General features: G+C 50.2%; 1 protein-coding gene across 1 annotated transcript in view; it reads right to left on the reverse strand.

Annotated features, from left to right (window-relative positions):
- Window positions 1-15653, reverse strand: part of LOC142260615 (uncharacterized) — an 89628-nt gene that overhangs the window by 20746 nt on the left and 53229 nt on the right. Inside the window, 2 exon segments of the mRNA XM_075332008.1 lie at window positions 7299-7391; window positions 7515-7649. Of these exon segments, the coding sequence (XP_075188123.1) occupies window positions 7636-7649 (14 nt within the window). The 3' untranslated portion in view covers window positions 7299-7391; window positions 7515-7635.

Here is a 15653-nt window from a genome sequence, read left to right on the forward strand (position 1 = left end):
AAAACAGAATATTCAGAGTGCAGCAGGAATAAACTAAGGAATATTGGAAAAATGTTATAACTATAGGGACTTTTTTTTATTTCTTAAAGGAAAAAAATGACAATATTTATTGCTGAAGCCTCCAAAGGTTACCGCTAGTAGACCTTCAAGCTTCTGTAATGTTGGACTGTTATTCACTTAGGGTGTATTAAAGGGAATCTGTCACCAGGTTTTTGCTTCCCGTTCTGATAGCAGCATAATGCAGAGACAGAGACCTTGATTCCAGTGATGTGTCACTTACTGAGCTGTTTGCTGTCATTTTGATAAAATCAATGTTTCTTTATCGTTCCTATGGGAGACCCAGACAATGGGCGTTTAGCTTCTGCCTCCGGAGGACACACAAAGTACTACACTCAAAAGTGTAGCTCCTCCCTCTGAGCTTATACACCCCCTGGAGAACCAGATCTAGCCAGTTTATCGCTTTGTGTTCAGGAGGCATACATCCACACATGCATTCTCATCTGATTTTTGATTTTTGGAAAGAGTTTGAAGAAAAGCGGGTCCAAGCCTGGACTCCCGGCATGTCCCTTCTCACCCCACTGTGTTGGTGGTGCTGTTAAGGTTGATTCCAAGGCTGGAGCCTTACATGCCGTGCTCCTTCACCATCCCTCCTGGGCTCTGGCTTGAAGTGGGAGCCAGCACGGTTCTCCATGCTTGGCAGGAGACCGGTCTCCATCCGCAGCCCTTCAGGATCCTGCTGGACTGGAGCACTCATCCCCAGGGACTTGGAACCCTGCGTCTCAGCAAGCTAAGTACCTGAGACGTTTATATATTGGGGGTCCCTTTACTTTATTGTTGTGGGAGAGTGTGCTGAGTGAGTTTTCTGACATTTCCGGCGGGTTCTCTGGCTGTCGCCTGAGAACCGCGCCGATGGTGCCTGCGCGCCGGCCGCACCGCTCAAATTTAGGCCCCGGCTTCGCCGGAGGCCTACTTTCGGTTTCACTGCCCTCGCATGTCATTCATGCAGAGGGACAGCGCGGCTCCGCCCAGCGGCCGTTCTGCACAGGGGAGGGACACTCCTCACTGGGTACATGTCTCCTCCCCTGTAAGTCTCTTTGGCCCTCCAGATCCCGCTCTCAGAGTAGGTCCCGCCCCCTCTCTTCGCTCCGGCGCCATTTTCTCAGCGTTTTCTCTGCAATCAGCACTGGTCTGCAGCATCCCTGCGGAGGTGCTTGGGGGTCCGGGCTTCGGGATCTGGAGGGCACACAACACCGCTCCAGCGGTCTGGTAAGCCACAACCTCTGGTTGTGGACCTCTGTATATACTCTCTGGGGGTCATTCTGGCAGAGCCCCCACTCCAGCAGCATGTCTCACACGAGGAGCAAAGCTCCAAAGCTGTATTCAGTATGCACTGCATGTAAGCTCCTACTGCCTGATCCGAGCATCTATCCACATTGTGATGCCTGCTCTAACCTGACGATGCCTCAGCCTGGAATCGCACCCCCAGTGGTCTCTCCGGCTGCTCCGGCTCCTGTGGCTGAACCCCCGGCTTGGGTAGAATCCTTATCTAGGTCTATCTCCCAGTCTTTTGCCGACTCCATGGGACAGCTGTCCAGGACTTTGCTGAACATGCATCAGCCCCCTTCACAGGGTGCCTCTTCTGCTAGGGCTCTCTCAGCGGAGCTCACAGAGGATTCATCATCTGGTCCCAGACCCCGTCCTCCTAAGAGGAGACGCAGGGCTCCCTCTCCTTCCTCGTCCCGCGGCTCTGTTTCAGAAGCTGACTCGCAGGACGAGGACGATGCCTTTACAGGGGGCTCGGAGGCTAATTCCATGTGCCCCATTGATCTGTCCGAAAGTGACTCAGATGTTAGTGATTTGATTGCGTCCATTAATTCTGTACTGGATGTCAATCCGCCAGTATCAGAGGAGCAACCCTCTCTGGCAGAAAAGCACCAGTTTACCTCGCCTAAGAGGACAAAGAGTGTGTTCTTTAACCACTCCAGTTTTCAGGCCGCTGTGACCAAGCCCAGAGCCTGTCCTGACAAACGCTTTCCAAAGCGTGGTTCTGATGACCGTTTTCCCTTTCCACCTGAGGTGGTCAAGGAGTGGGCTCATTCACCAAAGGTAGACCCCCCGGTGTCTAGACTCTCAGCCCGGACCGTTGTATCAGTGGCTGATGGCACCTCTCTTAAGGATTCGTTGACCTTCTGGCCAAATCTGTATATGAGGCGGCAGGGACCTCGTTCTCCCCAACTTTTGCAGCAGTGTGGGCTCTCAAAGCCATCTCTGCTTCTCTGGAGGAGATGCATTCCCTCGCCAGGGAATCTATGCCCGAAATGGTTACCTTAACTTCCCAAGCTTCAGCTTTTTCATCCTATGCCATGTCTGCCATGCTGGAGGCTTCTCACCGCACTGCGGTGGCTTCGGCTAATTCCCTCGCTATCCGCAGGATCTTGTGGCTTCGAGAGTGGAAGGCAGATGCTTCTTCAAAGAAGTACCTTGCTGGGCTCCCTTTTGCTGGGTCCCGGCTGTTCGGAGAACAGCTGGATGAAATTATTAAGGAAGCTACTGGCGGGAAGAGTACTTCCATGCCACAAACCAAAACCAGGAAACCTGTCCAGGGTAGGAATCAGTCGAGGTTTCGTTCCTTTCGTTCCTCCAACTGGTCGTCCTCTAAGCCCTCGGCCTCGTCCACTAACTCAGCCAAGGACCAAAAATCCAACTGGCGCACAAAAGCGCGTCCACAGAAGACTGCAGGAGCTGCTGCCACTAAGGCAGCCTCCTCTTGACTATCTGTCCGCGCCAGCAACGTCCTTAGTCGGTGGCAGGCTCTCCCACTTTGGCGACACGTGGTTTCAACACGTCTCCGATCAGTGGGTGCGGGATATCATCTCCCACGGCTACAGGATAGAATTCTCTTCCAACCCGCCAGACAGATTTTTTCTGTCAACTCCCCCCTGCTCCAAGGCCGCCGCCTTCTCTCAGGCCGTGGCATCCTTGCAGGCCAACGGAGTAATTGTACCGGTTCCCGCCCGGGAACGGTTCAGAGGTTTCTACTCAAATCACTTCCTAGTCCCCAAAAAGGACGGTTCCATCCGGCCCATCTTGGATCTCAAGCTTCTCAACAAGCATGTTCGGGTGCGGCATTTTCGCATGGAGTCTCTGCGGTCAGTCATTGCCTCAATGACCCAAGGGGATTTCCTGGCATCAATCGACATCAGAGATGCCTATCTCCATGTGCCAATTGCAGTGTCACACCAGCGTTGGCTACGTTTTGCAATCGGAGAGGAACATTTCCAATTCGTGGCTCTTCCCTTCGGGTTAGCCACGGCCCCTCGGGTATTCACCAAGGTCATCGCAGCAGTGGTTGCGGTCCTGCACCTCCAGGGGTTGGCAGTGATTCCTTACCTGGACGACCTTCTAGTCAAGGCTTCATCCAGCGCAGACTGTCAGCGGAGTTTCTCGCTCACTCTTGCCACTCTAGCCCAATTCGGGTGGCTTGTCAATCTGCCCAAATCCACTCTGACTCCGACCCAGAGGCTCACGTACCTAGGGATGCAGTTCGAGACTCTGATTAAGGGCAACCTCACAAGTGACGGCAAACAGCAGTCCCTCCAACTGGCGGTGCGCTCTCTGCTGAGGCCCCGCCGTTATTCCATCAGGCACCTGATGCAGGTGCTGGGTCAGATGGTCGCGTCAATGGAGGCTGTTCCCTTTGCCCAGTTCCATCTGCGTCCACTGCAGCTGGACATTCTCCGCTGTTGGGACAAGCGGCCTTCCTCCTTGCACAGGTTAGTGGCTCTGTCGCCACAGACCAGGAGCTCTCTTCAGTGGTGGCTTCGGCCCCTCTCTCTGTCTCAGGGACGCTCCTTCCTGGCCCCGTCCTGGGTGATCCTCACCACGGTTGCCAGTCTATCCGGCTGGGGAGCGGTATGTCTCCACCACCGAGCACAGGGCACTTGGACTCCGTCCGAGTCAGCCCTCTCGATCAATGTGCTGGAAACCAGAGCCGTGCTTCTGGCTCTCCTAGCTTTTCACCAGCTATTGGCGGGCAAGCACATCCGAGTCCAGTCAGACAACGCGACAGCGGTTGCCTACATCAATCACCAAGGCGGGACACGCAGCCGCCTTGCAATGTTGGAGGTACAACGCATCCTTCAATGGACGGAGGACTCCAAGTCCACCATATCCGCAGTCCACATCCCAGGCGTGGAAAACTGGCAGGCAGATTATCTCAGCCGTCAAACCGTGGACAGTGGGGAGTGGTCCCTGCATCCGGCAGTGTTTCAGTCAATCTGTCGCAAGTGGGGCACTCCGGACGTGGACCTAATGGCATCCCGTCACAACAACAAGGTTCCGGTTTACGTGGCTCGCTCCCACGATCCTCAGGCATTCGCCGCGGACGCTCTGGTTCAGGACTGGTCCCAGTTTCGTCTGTCCTATGCGTTTCCCCCTCTAGCTCTCCTGCCCAGAGTTCTGCGCAAGATCAGAATGGAGGGCCGTCGAGTCATCCTCATTGCTCCGGACTGGCCCAGGCGAGCTTGGTATCCAGACCTGCTCCTTCTGTCCGTAGAGGTGCCGTGGCATCTTCCGGACCGTCCAGACCTTCTCTCACAAGGTCCGTTTTTCCGCCAGAATTCTGCGGCTCTCAGATTGACGGCGTGGCTCTTGAGTCCTGGGTCTTGACGGCTTCCGGTATCCCCCCTGAAGTCATCTCCACTATGACTCGGGCCCGTAAGTCTTCCTCTGCCAAGATCTATCACAGGACTTGGAAAATTTTCCTGTCCTGGTGTCGCTCTTCCGGCCATCCTCCTTGGCCTTTTTCCTTGCCGACCCTTCTGTCCTTCTACAGTCCGGTCTGCAGCTTGGACTGTCCCTCAACTCCCTCAAGGGACAAGTCTCGGCTCTGTCAGTGCTGTTCCAGCGGCGTATCGCCCGGCTGGCTCAGGTCCGCACCTTCTTGCAGGGCGCGTCTCACATCATTCCGCCTTACCGGCGGCCCTTGGATCCCTGGGACCTCAATTTGGTTCTCACGGTTTTGCAGAAACCCCTCTTTGAGCCTCTTAGGGAGGTTTCTTTGTTTCGTCTTTCACAGAAAGTGGTCTTTCTAGTGGCCATAACTTCCCTCAGGAGAGTCTCTGATTTGGCTGCGCTCTCTTCGGAGTCACCTCTTTTGGTTTTTCATCAAGACAAGGTGGTTCTCCGTCCGACTCCGGACTTTCTTCCTAAGGTGGTTTCTCCTTTCCACCTTAACCAGGACATTACACTACCTTCCTTTTGTCCGGCTCCTGTTCATCGCTTTGAAAAAGCGTTGCATACTCTGGATCTGGTGCGTGCTCTCCGGATCTGTGTGTCTCGCACTGCTGCTCTTAGGCGGTGCACCTCTCTTTTTGTGCTAACCACCGGTCGGCGTAAGGGCCTCTCTGCTTCTAAGCCGACTTTAGCCCGTTGGATTAGGTCGACCATTTCGGATGCCTACCAGTGTTCTCAGGTGCCTCCCCCGCCGGGGATCAAGGCACACTCGACCAGAGCTGTCGGTGCCTCTTGGGCTTTCAGGCACCAGGCTACGGGCTCAGCAAGTCTGTCAGGCTGCCACTTGGACTAGCCTGCATACCTTTTCAAAGCACTACCAAGTGCATGCTCATGCTTCGGCAGATGCGAGCTTGGGCAGACGCATCCTTCAGGCGGCTGTCGCCCATTTGTGAAGTTAGGCTCCGCCTACTTCTTAGTTTTTCTGTTTATTCCCACACATGGACTGCTTTGAGACGTCCCATTGTCTGGGTCTCCCATAGGAACGATAAAGAAAAAGAGAATTTTGTTTACTTACCGTAAATTCTTTTTCTTATAGTTCCGTATTGGGAGACCCAGCACCCTCCCTGTTGCCTGTTGGCAGTTTCTTGTTCCGCGTGTTATCACCGGCTGTTGTCATGGACAGAGTCTCCGGTTGTTCCGGTTCTTGCTCTGTTTTTACTTGTGGGTGGTTATTCTCCTTCAGCTTTTGCACTAAACTGGCTAGATCTGGTTCTCCAGGGGGTGTATAAGCTCAGAGGGAGGAGCTACATTTTTGAGTGTAGTACTTTGTGTGTCCTCCGGAGGCAGAAGCTAAACACCCATGGTCTGGGTCTCCCAATACGGAACTATAAGAAAAAGAATTTACGGTAAGTAAACAAAATTCTCTTTTTTTATCTGCTGCCGATCTAGCAGTTATACAGAGCTCATGAATATGCTGGACTACCTGCAGCACGCCAAGTAGTCCTGTAATGATAATCTACTGCTGATTAATCAGTGATTTTATCAAAACTACACTAAGCAGCCCAGTAAGTGACACATCGCTGGAATCAGGATCTCTATCTCTACATTATGCTGCTCTCGGATTAGGTGGCAAAAACCTGGTGACCGATTCCCTTTAACACATGTTAGATTACCTCTCTGTGGCAATTTTAATAGAAATGTTAAAAGTAGGGATGGGCGATCCCCCTGATGGTCGGGATTGGGGAGACACGGCCGATCATTTTGTAAAGATCATGATCAGGATCAAGATAACACGATCTTGCGTCCCAATCACTGATCTTTGACTTTACAGTTATGGGATGGGGCGGGGGGGGCTATAAAATAGGAATACAGTTAATAATAAACATTGTCATTATACTTACAGGTCCCGCAATGCGTCCTGCAGACTGTCTCCCGCTGCTTCTCCTTCCGAGTACGATCATTGCTCATTGGCCTGTCAGTGCATCTCGCCAGTACGCAGTGCTTGCCCGAGCATCTCGGTATACTCGGCGATCGCTGTGTACTGGCGAGATGTTCGGGCACATGCTCCTCGTCCCTGCATGTCGGCGCTCTTTACAGAGTCAGCCCACATGCAGGGATTAGCTGCCACACGCCGATGAATAGCAGCGCCGGGAATCAGGTGATCGGAGATCACCATTGCTATAGTAACCCGCCCGTCAGGTTACTATGGCAACGGTGGCAGCGGTGATGTCACCGCTTACCGAACCGCAGCCTCTGCTCACCCATTGAGTGATTAGACAGCACGGAGAGGAGTAGCGTTCTTCCTCCCCTGTGCTGTGTGATATCGCAGAGCTAGATTGGTTGAAGAAGACAAAAGACCAGGATCGTGGAGGGGTAAGAGGGAGTCTCTAAGTGTGTCTGTGTATTTATTTCTAATAAAGTATTTTTCTTCTGTGTCTTGTTTTTTGTTTTTTTTTAATCCTTTATTGGAGATTCTTAATGGCCGATTCAAACTTGACTTGACATTAAGACTCTCTGGCTTAATACTAGCTGGTAAAACAAACTTGGTCTTAACCCCTTATTACCCAGCATGCCACCCGGCACCAGGGCCACTGGAGCAGTTAACACATTGAGATTGGGCCTCCAGAGAAAGAAGTCGCTCTCTTTCTTGAATCCTCCTGTTGTAAAATTCAAGAAATAATAATAATAATAATAATAATAATAATAATAATAAAAAAGGATATTATCATAACTAACATGCTAAAATAAAGTACAAAGGATGTGAAAATGCCGCATCTTACCTTTCTTCTTCTGCCTTCCTTCGTTTTTCCTCTTTCACTCTTCCAATCTCTGCCTTTATTTCTTCTTCTGCGACATTTCTTGAAAGATTCAGTACGACATCTGCAAGCAGCTGATCAGCAACTATAGATGACTCACTTAAAGGAACACAGGAAAATGATGAGAATTATTTATTTGAGCATGACAAATATTCAATTAATTAGAACTAACTTTGAATACATTCACTGTAATACGATCGGACGTTAAATAGGACCGAAATAGTTGCCATAAAAATTTTTTTTAACCTGGTGTAAATGCCGCTGTTCTCCTTAATATGGCGATGTTTATATTTTGCAACTGCATCTGACCTCCCCAGATATATAGTCCCTTCTTCCCTGTATGTAAATCAATTCTAGTTAGCCAAATGGGAGTGGTCATCTCTTCTGTATGGCAATCTTAAGATGACCATGCCCAGTTGGCTAAGCGGGCAAACAGAGACCAAATATCAGGAACAGAAAGGCGCAGGAGCGAAAATTAAACAATGCCAGACTCAGGAGAGCAACGGCATTTACAACAGGTGTAAAAAAATAAAATAAAAATCTAGATCTATTTATTTTTTTTTACCTGGTGTAAATGCCGTTGATCTCCTGAATCTGGCACTGTTTAACCCCTTCAGCCCCCGGGCACTTTCCGTTTTTGCGTTTTTGTTTTTTGCTCCCCTTCTTCCGAGAGGCGTAACTTTTTTATTTTTCCATCAATCTTGCCATATGAGGGCTTGTTTTTTGCGGGACGAGTTGTACTTTTAAATGAAACCATAAGTTTTACCATATAGTGTACTGGAAAATGGCAAAAAAAATTCCAAGTGCGGAAAAATTGCAAAAAAAGTTTGATCGTACAATAGTTTTTGGGATATTTTATTCACTGTGTTCACTATATGGTAAAACCGAGGTATCTATGTGATGCCTGAGGTCGGTGCGAGTTTGTAGACACCAAACATGTATAGGTTTACTTGTATCTAAGGGGTTAAAGAAAATTCACAAGCTTGTCCAAAAAACATGGCGCACGTTTTGCGCCATTTTCCAAAACCCGTAGCGTTCTCATTTTTCAGGATCTGAAGTTCAGTGATGGCTTATTTTTTCTGTCTCGACCTGACGTTTTTAACGGTATCATTTTTGTGCAGATGCTACGTTTTGATCGCCTGTTATTGCATTTTGCGCAAAATTTGCGGCGACCAAAAACCGTAATTTTGGCGTTTACTGATCAGATTCATTGATTTTATATTTTGATAGATCGGGCATTTCTGAATGTGGCGATACCAAATATGTGTGTATTTTTTATTTTTTTAACTCTTTAATTTTCAATGGGCTGAAAGGGGGGTGAATTGAACCTTTAGGTTTATTTTTTTTTTTAATTTTTTAAAACTTTTTTTTTTAATTTTACTAGTCCCTCTAGGGGGCTATAGTGATCAGCAATCCGATCGCTCTGCACTATCTGCAGATCTCAGCTACAGAGCTGAGAACTGCAGATTTGCTGCTTCACTTTCAATGCCGGCTGTATTCCGGCATTGAGGGGAAGTGAGTCATGTTAGCTACAGGCGTCATCACATGACCCTGTGCTACCATGGCAACCGCCGAAAGTCACGTGATCATGTGACTTCCGGTGGGGGCGGGGTAAGTGACTGTCATGGCGGCGCCCATATACATATCGCTGCCAGATTTTGGCAGCGAAATATAAGGGGTTAATGGCCGCGGGTGGAAGCGATTCCACCCGCGGCTAGCAGGCACACATGTCAGCTGTTGATAACAGCTGATATGTGTGCGGATCACCGCCGCCTGCCGGCGGCAGGGGGCGGGACTTACCGGCACACGATCCATGACGTACCCAGTACATCATGGGTCGTTAAGGGGTTAATGTTTGCTCATGTGCCTCTCTGTTCCTGATATTTGGTCCTGAGATGTGTGTGTAATAATATATACATACATACATACATACATACACAGATCTGTCAAAAATTAAGAGACCACTGCAAAATTGTCAGTTTTTCTGATATTTCTCTTTATAGGTATATTTTTCAGTAAAATGTAAATTGCTCTGTTATTCTATAAACTACTGACAACGGCTCCGAATTTCCAAACAATAAATTTTGTATTTATTTTCTGAAAATGAGAAGTGGTCAAAATAATAAAACAATGCATTGCTTTCAGACCTCAAATAATGCAAAGAAAACAAGATCATAATCATTTAGAAACAACAATACTAATGTTTTAACTCAGGAAGAGTTCAGAAACCAATATTTTGTGGAATAACTGATTTTTTTAATCACAGCTTTCATGCGTCTTGGCATGCTTTCCACCTGTCTTCCACACTGCTTTTGGGTGACATTATGCCACTCCTGGTGAAAAATGTATGCAGTTTTTCTTTGTTTGATGGATTGTGACTATCCATCTTCCTCTTGATTACATTCCAGAGGTTTTCAATGGGGTTCAGGTCTGGAGATTTGGCTGGCCATGAAAGGGTTTTGATGTGGTGTTCCTTCATCCTCACATTGACTGACCTAGCTGTGTGGCATGGTGCATTGTCCTGCTGGAAAAAACAGTCCTCAGTGTTGGGGAACATTGCCTGAGCAGAAAGAAGCAACTGGTTTTCCAGGATAATCTTGGTGCGGCTTAATTCACACGTCCTTCGCAAAGTTTATGCTGCCCAATCCCAGCCTTGCTGAAGCATTCCCAGATCATCTCTGATCCTCCACTAAACTCCACAGTGGGTTCAAGACACTGTGGCTTGTACGCCTCTCCAGGTCTCCGTCTAACCATTAGACTACCAGGTGTTGGGCAAAGCTGAAAACTAGACATATCAAAGAAGATTACCTTACTCCAGGACTCTATGCTCCAATTGGTTAGAATAAACTTTGCGAAGGACGTATGAATCAAGCCGCATACAAGGTTACCCTGTAAAAACAGTTGCTTCCTTCTGCTCAGCCGATGTTCCCCAACTCTGAGGACTGTTTTTTCAGCAGGACAATTTGCCATGCCACACAGCTAGGTCAATCAATGTGTGGATGAAGGAGCACCACATTAAAACCCTGTAATGGCCAGCCCAATCTCCAGACCTGAACCCCATTGAAAACCTCTGGAATGAAAAACCAAAAAAGGCGACTCCGAGGAGAGCGCAGCCAAATCAGAGACTCTCCTGAGAGAAGTTATGGCAACTAGAAAGGCCACCCTTTTGAGAAAGACGATACAAAGAAACCTCCCTAAGGGGCTCGAAAGGGGGTTTCTGCAATACCGTGAGGACCAAGTTAAGGTCCCAGGGATCCAAGGACCGCCGATAAGGCGGAATGATGTGAGACGCACCTTGCATGAAGGTGCGGACCTGAGCCAGCCGGGCGAGACGCCGCTGGAACAGCACTGATAGAGCTGAGACTTGTCCCTTGAGAGAGTTGAGGGACAGTCCTAGCTGCAGACCGGACTGTAAAAAAAAGACAGAAGGGTCGGCAACGAGAATGGCCAAGGAGAATGGCCTGAAGAGCGACACCAGGACAGGAAAATTTTCCAAGTCCTGTGAGATCTTGACGGAGGAAGACTTACGGGCCCGAGTCATAGTGGAGATGACTTCAGGAGGAATACCAGAAGCCGTCAAAATCCAGGACTCAAGAGCCACGCCGTCAATTTGAGTGCCGGCATCTCCACGGACAGTTGGAGCAGGTCCGGATACCAAGCTCGCCTGGGCCAGTCCGGTGCAATGAGGATGACTCGACGGCCCTCCATTCTGATCTTGCGCAGGACTCTGGGCAAGAGAGCTAGAGGGGGAAACACGCAGGACAGACGAAACTGGGACCAGTCTTGAACCAGAGCGTCCGCGGCGAAGGCCTGAGGATCGTGGGAGCGAGCCACGTAAACCGGAACCTTGTTGTTGTGACGGGATGCCATTAGGTCCACGTCCGGAGTGCCCCACTTGCGGCAGATTGACAAACACTGCCGGGTGCAGGGACCACTCGCCACCGTCCACGGATTGACGGCTGAGATAATCTGCCTCCCAGTTTTCTACGCCAGGGATGTGGACTGCGGATATGGTGGACTTGGAGTCCTCCGCCCATTGAAGAATGCGTTGGACCTCCAACATTGCCAGGCGGCTGCGTATCCCGCCTTGGTGATTGATGTAGGCAACCGCTGTCGCGTTGTCTGACTGGACTCGAATGTGCCTGCCCGCCAACAGGTGGTGAAAGGCTAGGAGAGCTAGAAGCACAGCTCTGGTTTCCAGCACATTGATTGAAAGGGCTGACTCGGACGGAGTCCAAGTGCCCTGTGCTCTGTGGTGGAGATGTACCGCTCCCCAGCCGGATAGGCTGGCATCCGTGGTGAGAATCACCCAGGACGGAGTCAGGAAGGAGCGCCCTTGGGACAGGGAGAGGGGTCGAAGCCACCACTGAAGAGAGGTCCTGGTCCGTGGCGACAGAGCCACTAACCTCTGTAAGGAGGAAGGCCACTTGTCCCAACAGCGGAGAATGTCCAGCTGCAGAGGACGCAGATGGAACTGGGCAAAGGGAACCGCTTCCATGGAAGCCACCATTTGACCCAGCACCTGCATCAGGCGCCTGAGGGAATAACGGCGGGGCCTCAGGAGAGAGCGCACCGCTAGCTGGAGAGACTGCTGTTTGATTAAGGGAAACTTCACAAGTGCCGGCAAAGTCTCGAACTGCATCCCTAGGTACGTGAGACTCTGGGTCGGAGTCAGAGTGGATTTGGGAAGATTGACAATCCACCCGAATTGGGCTAGGGTGGCGAGAGTGAGCGAAACACTCCGCTGACAGTCTGCGCTGGATGCACCCTTGACCAGAAGGTCGTCCAGATAAGGAAGCACTGCTAACCCCTGGAGGTGCAGGACCGCAATCGCTGCCGCCATGACCTTGGTGAATACCCGAGGGGCCGTGGCTAACCCGAAGGGGAGAGCCACGAATTGGAAATGATCCTCTCCTATCGCAAAACGTAACCAACGCTGATGTGACACTGCGATTGGCATATGTAGATAGGCATCTCTGATGTCGATGGACGCCAGGAACTCCCCTTGGGTCATAGAGGCAATGACTGATCGCAGAGACTCCATGCGAAAATGCCGCACCCGGACATGCTTGTTGAGAAGCTTGAGATCCAGGATGGGCCGGAAGGTACCGTCCTTTTTTGGAACTAGGAAGAGATTTGAGTAAAAACTTCTGAACCGTTCCTGAGCGGGAACTGGGACAATCACTCCGTTTGCCTGCAAGGACGCCACGGCCTGCGAGAAGGCGGCGGCCTTGGAGCAGGGGGGAGTTGAGAGAAAAAAATCTGTTTGGAGGGCTGGAAGAGAATTCTATCCTGTAGCCGTGAGATATGATGTCTCTCACCCACTGATCGGAGACTTGCTTTAACCAAGCGTCGCCAAAGTGGGAGAGCCTGCCACCAACTAAGGACGTGGCTGGAGCGGGCAGAGAGTCATGAGGAAGCTGCCTTAGTGGCAGAACCTCCTGCGGTCTTCTGCGGACGCGCTTTTGGGCGCCAGTTGGATTTCTGATCCTTGGCTGAGTTAGCGGACGAGGCGGAAGGCTTAGAGAATGACCAGTTGGAGGAACGAAAGGAACGAAACCTCGATTGATTCCTACCCTGGGCGGGTTTCCTGGTCTTGGTTTGTGGCATGGAAGTACTCTTCCCGCCAGTAGCTTCTTTAATGATTTCATCCAGCTGTTCACCAAACAGCCGTGAACCAGCAAAAGGGAGCCCAGCAAGAAACTTCTTGGAAGAAGCATCTGCCTTCCACTCTCGAAGCCACAAAATCCTGCGGATAACAAGAAAATTAGCTGAAGCCACCGCAGTGCGGTGAGCAGCCTCTAGCATGGCAGACATGGCATAAGATGAAAAGGCTGAAGCCTGAGCAGTTAAGGTAACCATCTCAGGCATAGATTCCTTGGTGAGGGAATGCATCTCCTCTAGAGAAGCAGAGATGGCTTTGAGAGCCCACACTGCTGCAAAAGACGGGGAAAACGCGGCCCCCGCAGCTTCATACACAGATTTGGCCAGAAGGTCAATCTGACGATCAGTGGAATCCTTAAGTGAGGTGCCGTCAGCCACCGACACAACGGTCCGGGCTGATAGCCTAGACACCGGAGGGTCTACCTTTGGGGAGTGAGACCACTCCTTGACCACCTCAGGTGGAAATGGAAACCGGTCATCAGAACCAAGCTTTGGAAAGCGTTTGTCAGGGCAGGCCCTGGGTTTGGTCACAGCGGTCTGAAAACTGAAGTTGTTAAAGAACACACTCTTCACTCTCTTAGGCGAGGTAAACTGATGTTTTTCTGCCAAAGAGAGTTGCTCCTCTGACACTGGCGGATTGAGATCCAGCACAGAATTAATAGAAGCAATCAAATCGCTAAGATCTGAGTCACCCTCAGAGAAATCGATGGGATACATAGCCTCCGAGCCCCCAGTGAGGGCATCCTCCTCATCTTGAGAGTCAGCTCTTGAGACAGAGCCGTGGGATGGGGAGGGGGAGGAAACCCTGCGCCTTCTTTTAGAAGGACGGGGTCTGGGATCAGATGATGAATCCTCCGTGAGCTCTGATGGACGGAGGTCAGAGGATAGAAGTCCTCTGTCAAGAGTATTAAAGGCACCCTGTGAGGGGGGCTAATGCATATTCATCAAAGTCCTGGACAAAAGTCCCATGGACTCAGCAAATGACTGGGATATGGACCTAGAAAAGGACTCTACCCAGGCCGGGGGTTCAATCACAGGTGCAGCAGCAGCCTGAGAGACCACTGGGCCTTGCTCCTTGTGTGAGACATGCTGCTGGTATACAGAGGTCCACAACCGGAGACCGGCTGTGGCTTACCAGACCGCTGAGCGCGGTGTTTTGTGCCCTCCAGATCCCGAAGCCCGGTCCCCCAGTCGCAGCACCTCAGCAGAGATGCAGAATGCAGGATGTCCCAGAGCAGAGTGAACTCTGCCTGAGAAATGACTAGGGGGCGTTCCTATAAAAGAGCTGGAACTGGAGGGCTATAGAGACCTGCAGGGAAGGAGGGACGCCCCAGCAGTGGGGAGTGTCCCTCCCCTGTGTAGAACGGCCGCCGGGAGGAGCCAAACCTGTCCCTCTGCATGAGTGACATGCGAGGGCAGGAAAATGAAACTAGGCCTCCGGCGAAGCCGGGGCCTAAATTTAAGCGGCGAGGCCGACAAGCAGGCAACATCGGCGCGGTTCTCAGGCAAAAGCTAGAGAATCCGCCGGAAAAGTTAAAACAATCACATACAGCATACTCTCCCCTTACAATAAAGAACCGGGACCCCCAACATAAACGTCTCAGGTACTTAGCTGCTGAGACGCAGGGCCATGTCCCTGGGGATGAGTGCTCCGGTCCAACAGAATCCTCAAGGGGCTGTGGATGGAGACCGGACTCCTGCCAGGCATGGAGACCGTGCTGGCTCCCACTTCAAGCCAGAGCCCAGAAGGGATGGTGAAGGAGCGCGGCATGTAAGGCTGCAGCCTTGTAAATCAACCTTAACAACACCGCCGACACAGTGGGGTGAGAAGGGACATGCCGGGAGTCCAAACATGGACCCGCTTTTCTTCAAACTCTTTCCAAAAGTCAAACAAATCAGATGAGAATGCATGTGTGGATGTATGCCTCCTGACACAAAGCAATAAACTGGCTAGGACTGGCTACCAGGGGGTGTATAAGTTCAGAGGGAGGAGCTACACTTTTAAGTGTAGTACTTTGTGTGTCCTCCGGAGGCAGAAGCTAAACACCCATGGTCTGGGCCTCCCAAAGGAACGATAAAGAAATATTAATTTCTGAACTCTTCCTGAATTAAAACATTAGTATTGTTGTTTCTAAATGATTATAAACTTGTTTTCTTTGCATTATTTGATGTCTGAAAAGCAATGCATTTTTTGTTATTTTGATTATTTCTCATTTTCAAAAAATAAATATAAAAGTTATTGCTTGGAAATTCGGAGACATGTTGTGAGTAGCTTATAGAATAAAAGAACAATTTACATTTTACTCAAAAATATACCTATAATGAGAAAAATCTGAAAAACTGAAATTTTGCAGTGGTCTCTTAATTGTTTTGCTAGAGCTGTATATTTACATACACATATACACACACTGACCCAAATTGTCAGTCTTAATTAGAGAC

Source organism: Anomaloglossus baeobatrachus, unplaced genomic scaffold (genome assembly GCF_048569485.1).
Source record: "Anomaloglossus baeobatrachus isolate aAnoBae1 unplaced genomic scaffold, aAnoBae1.hap1 Scaffold_139, whole genome shotgun sequence".
Lineage (NCBI taxonomy): Eukaryota > Metazoa > Chordata > Amphibia > Anura > Aromobatidae > Anomaloglossus > Anomaloglossus baeobatrachus.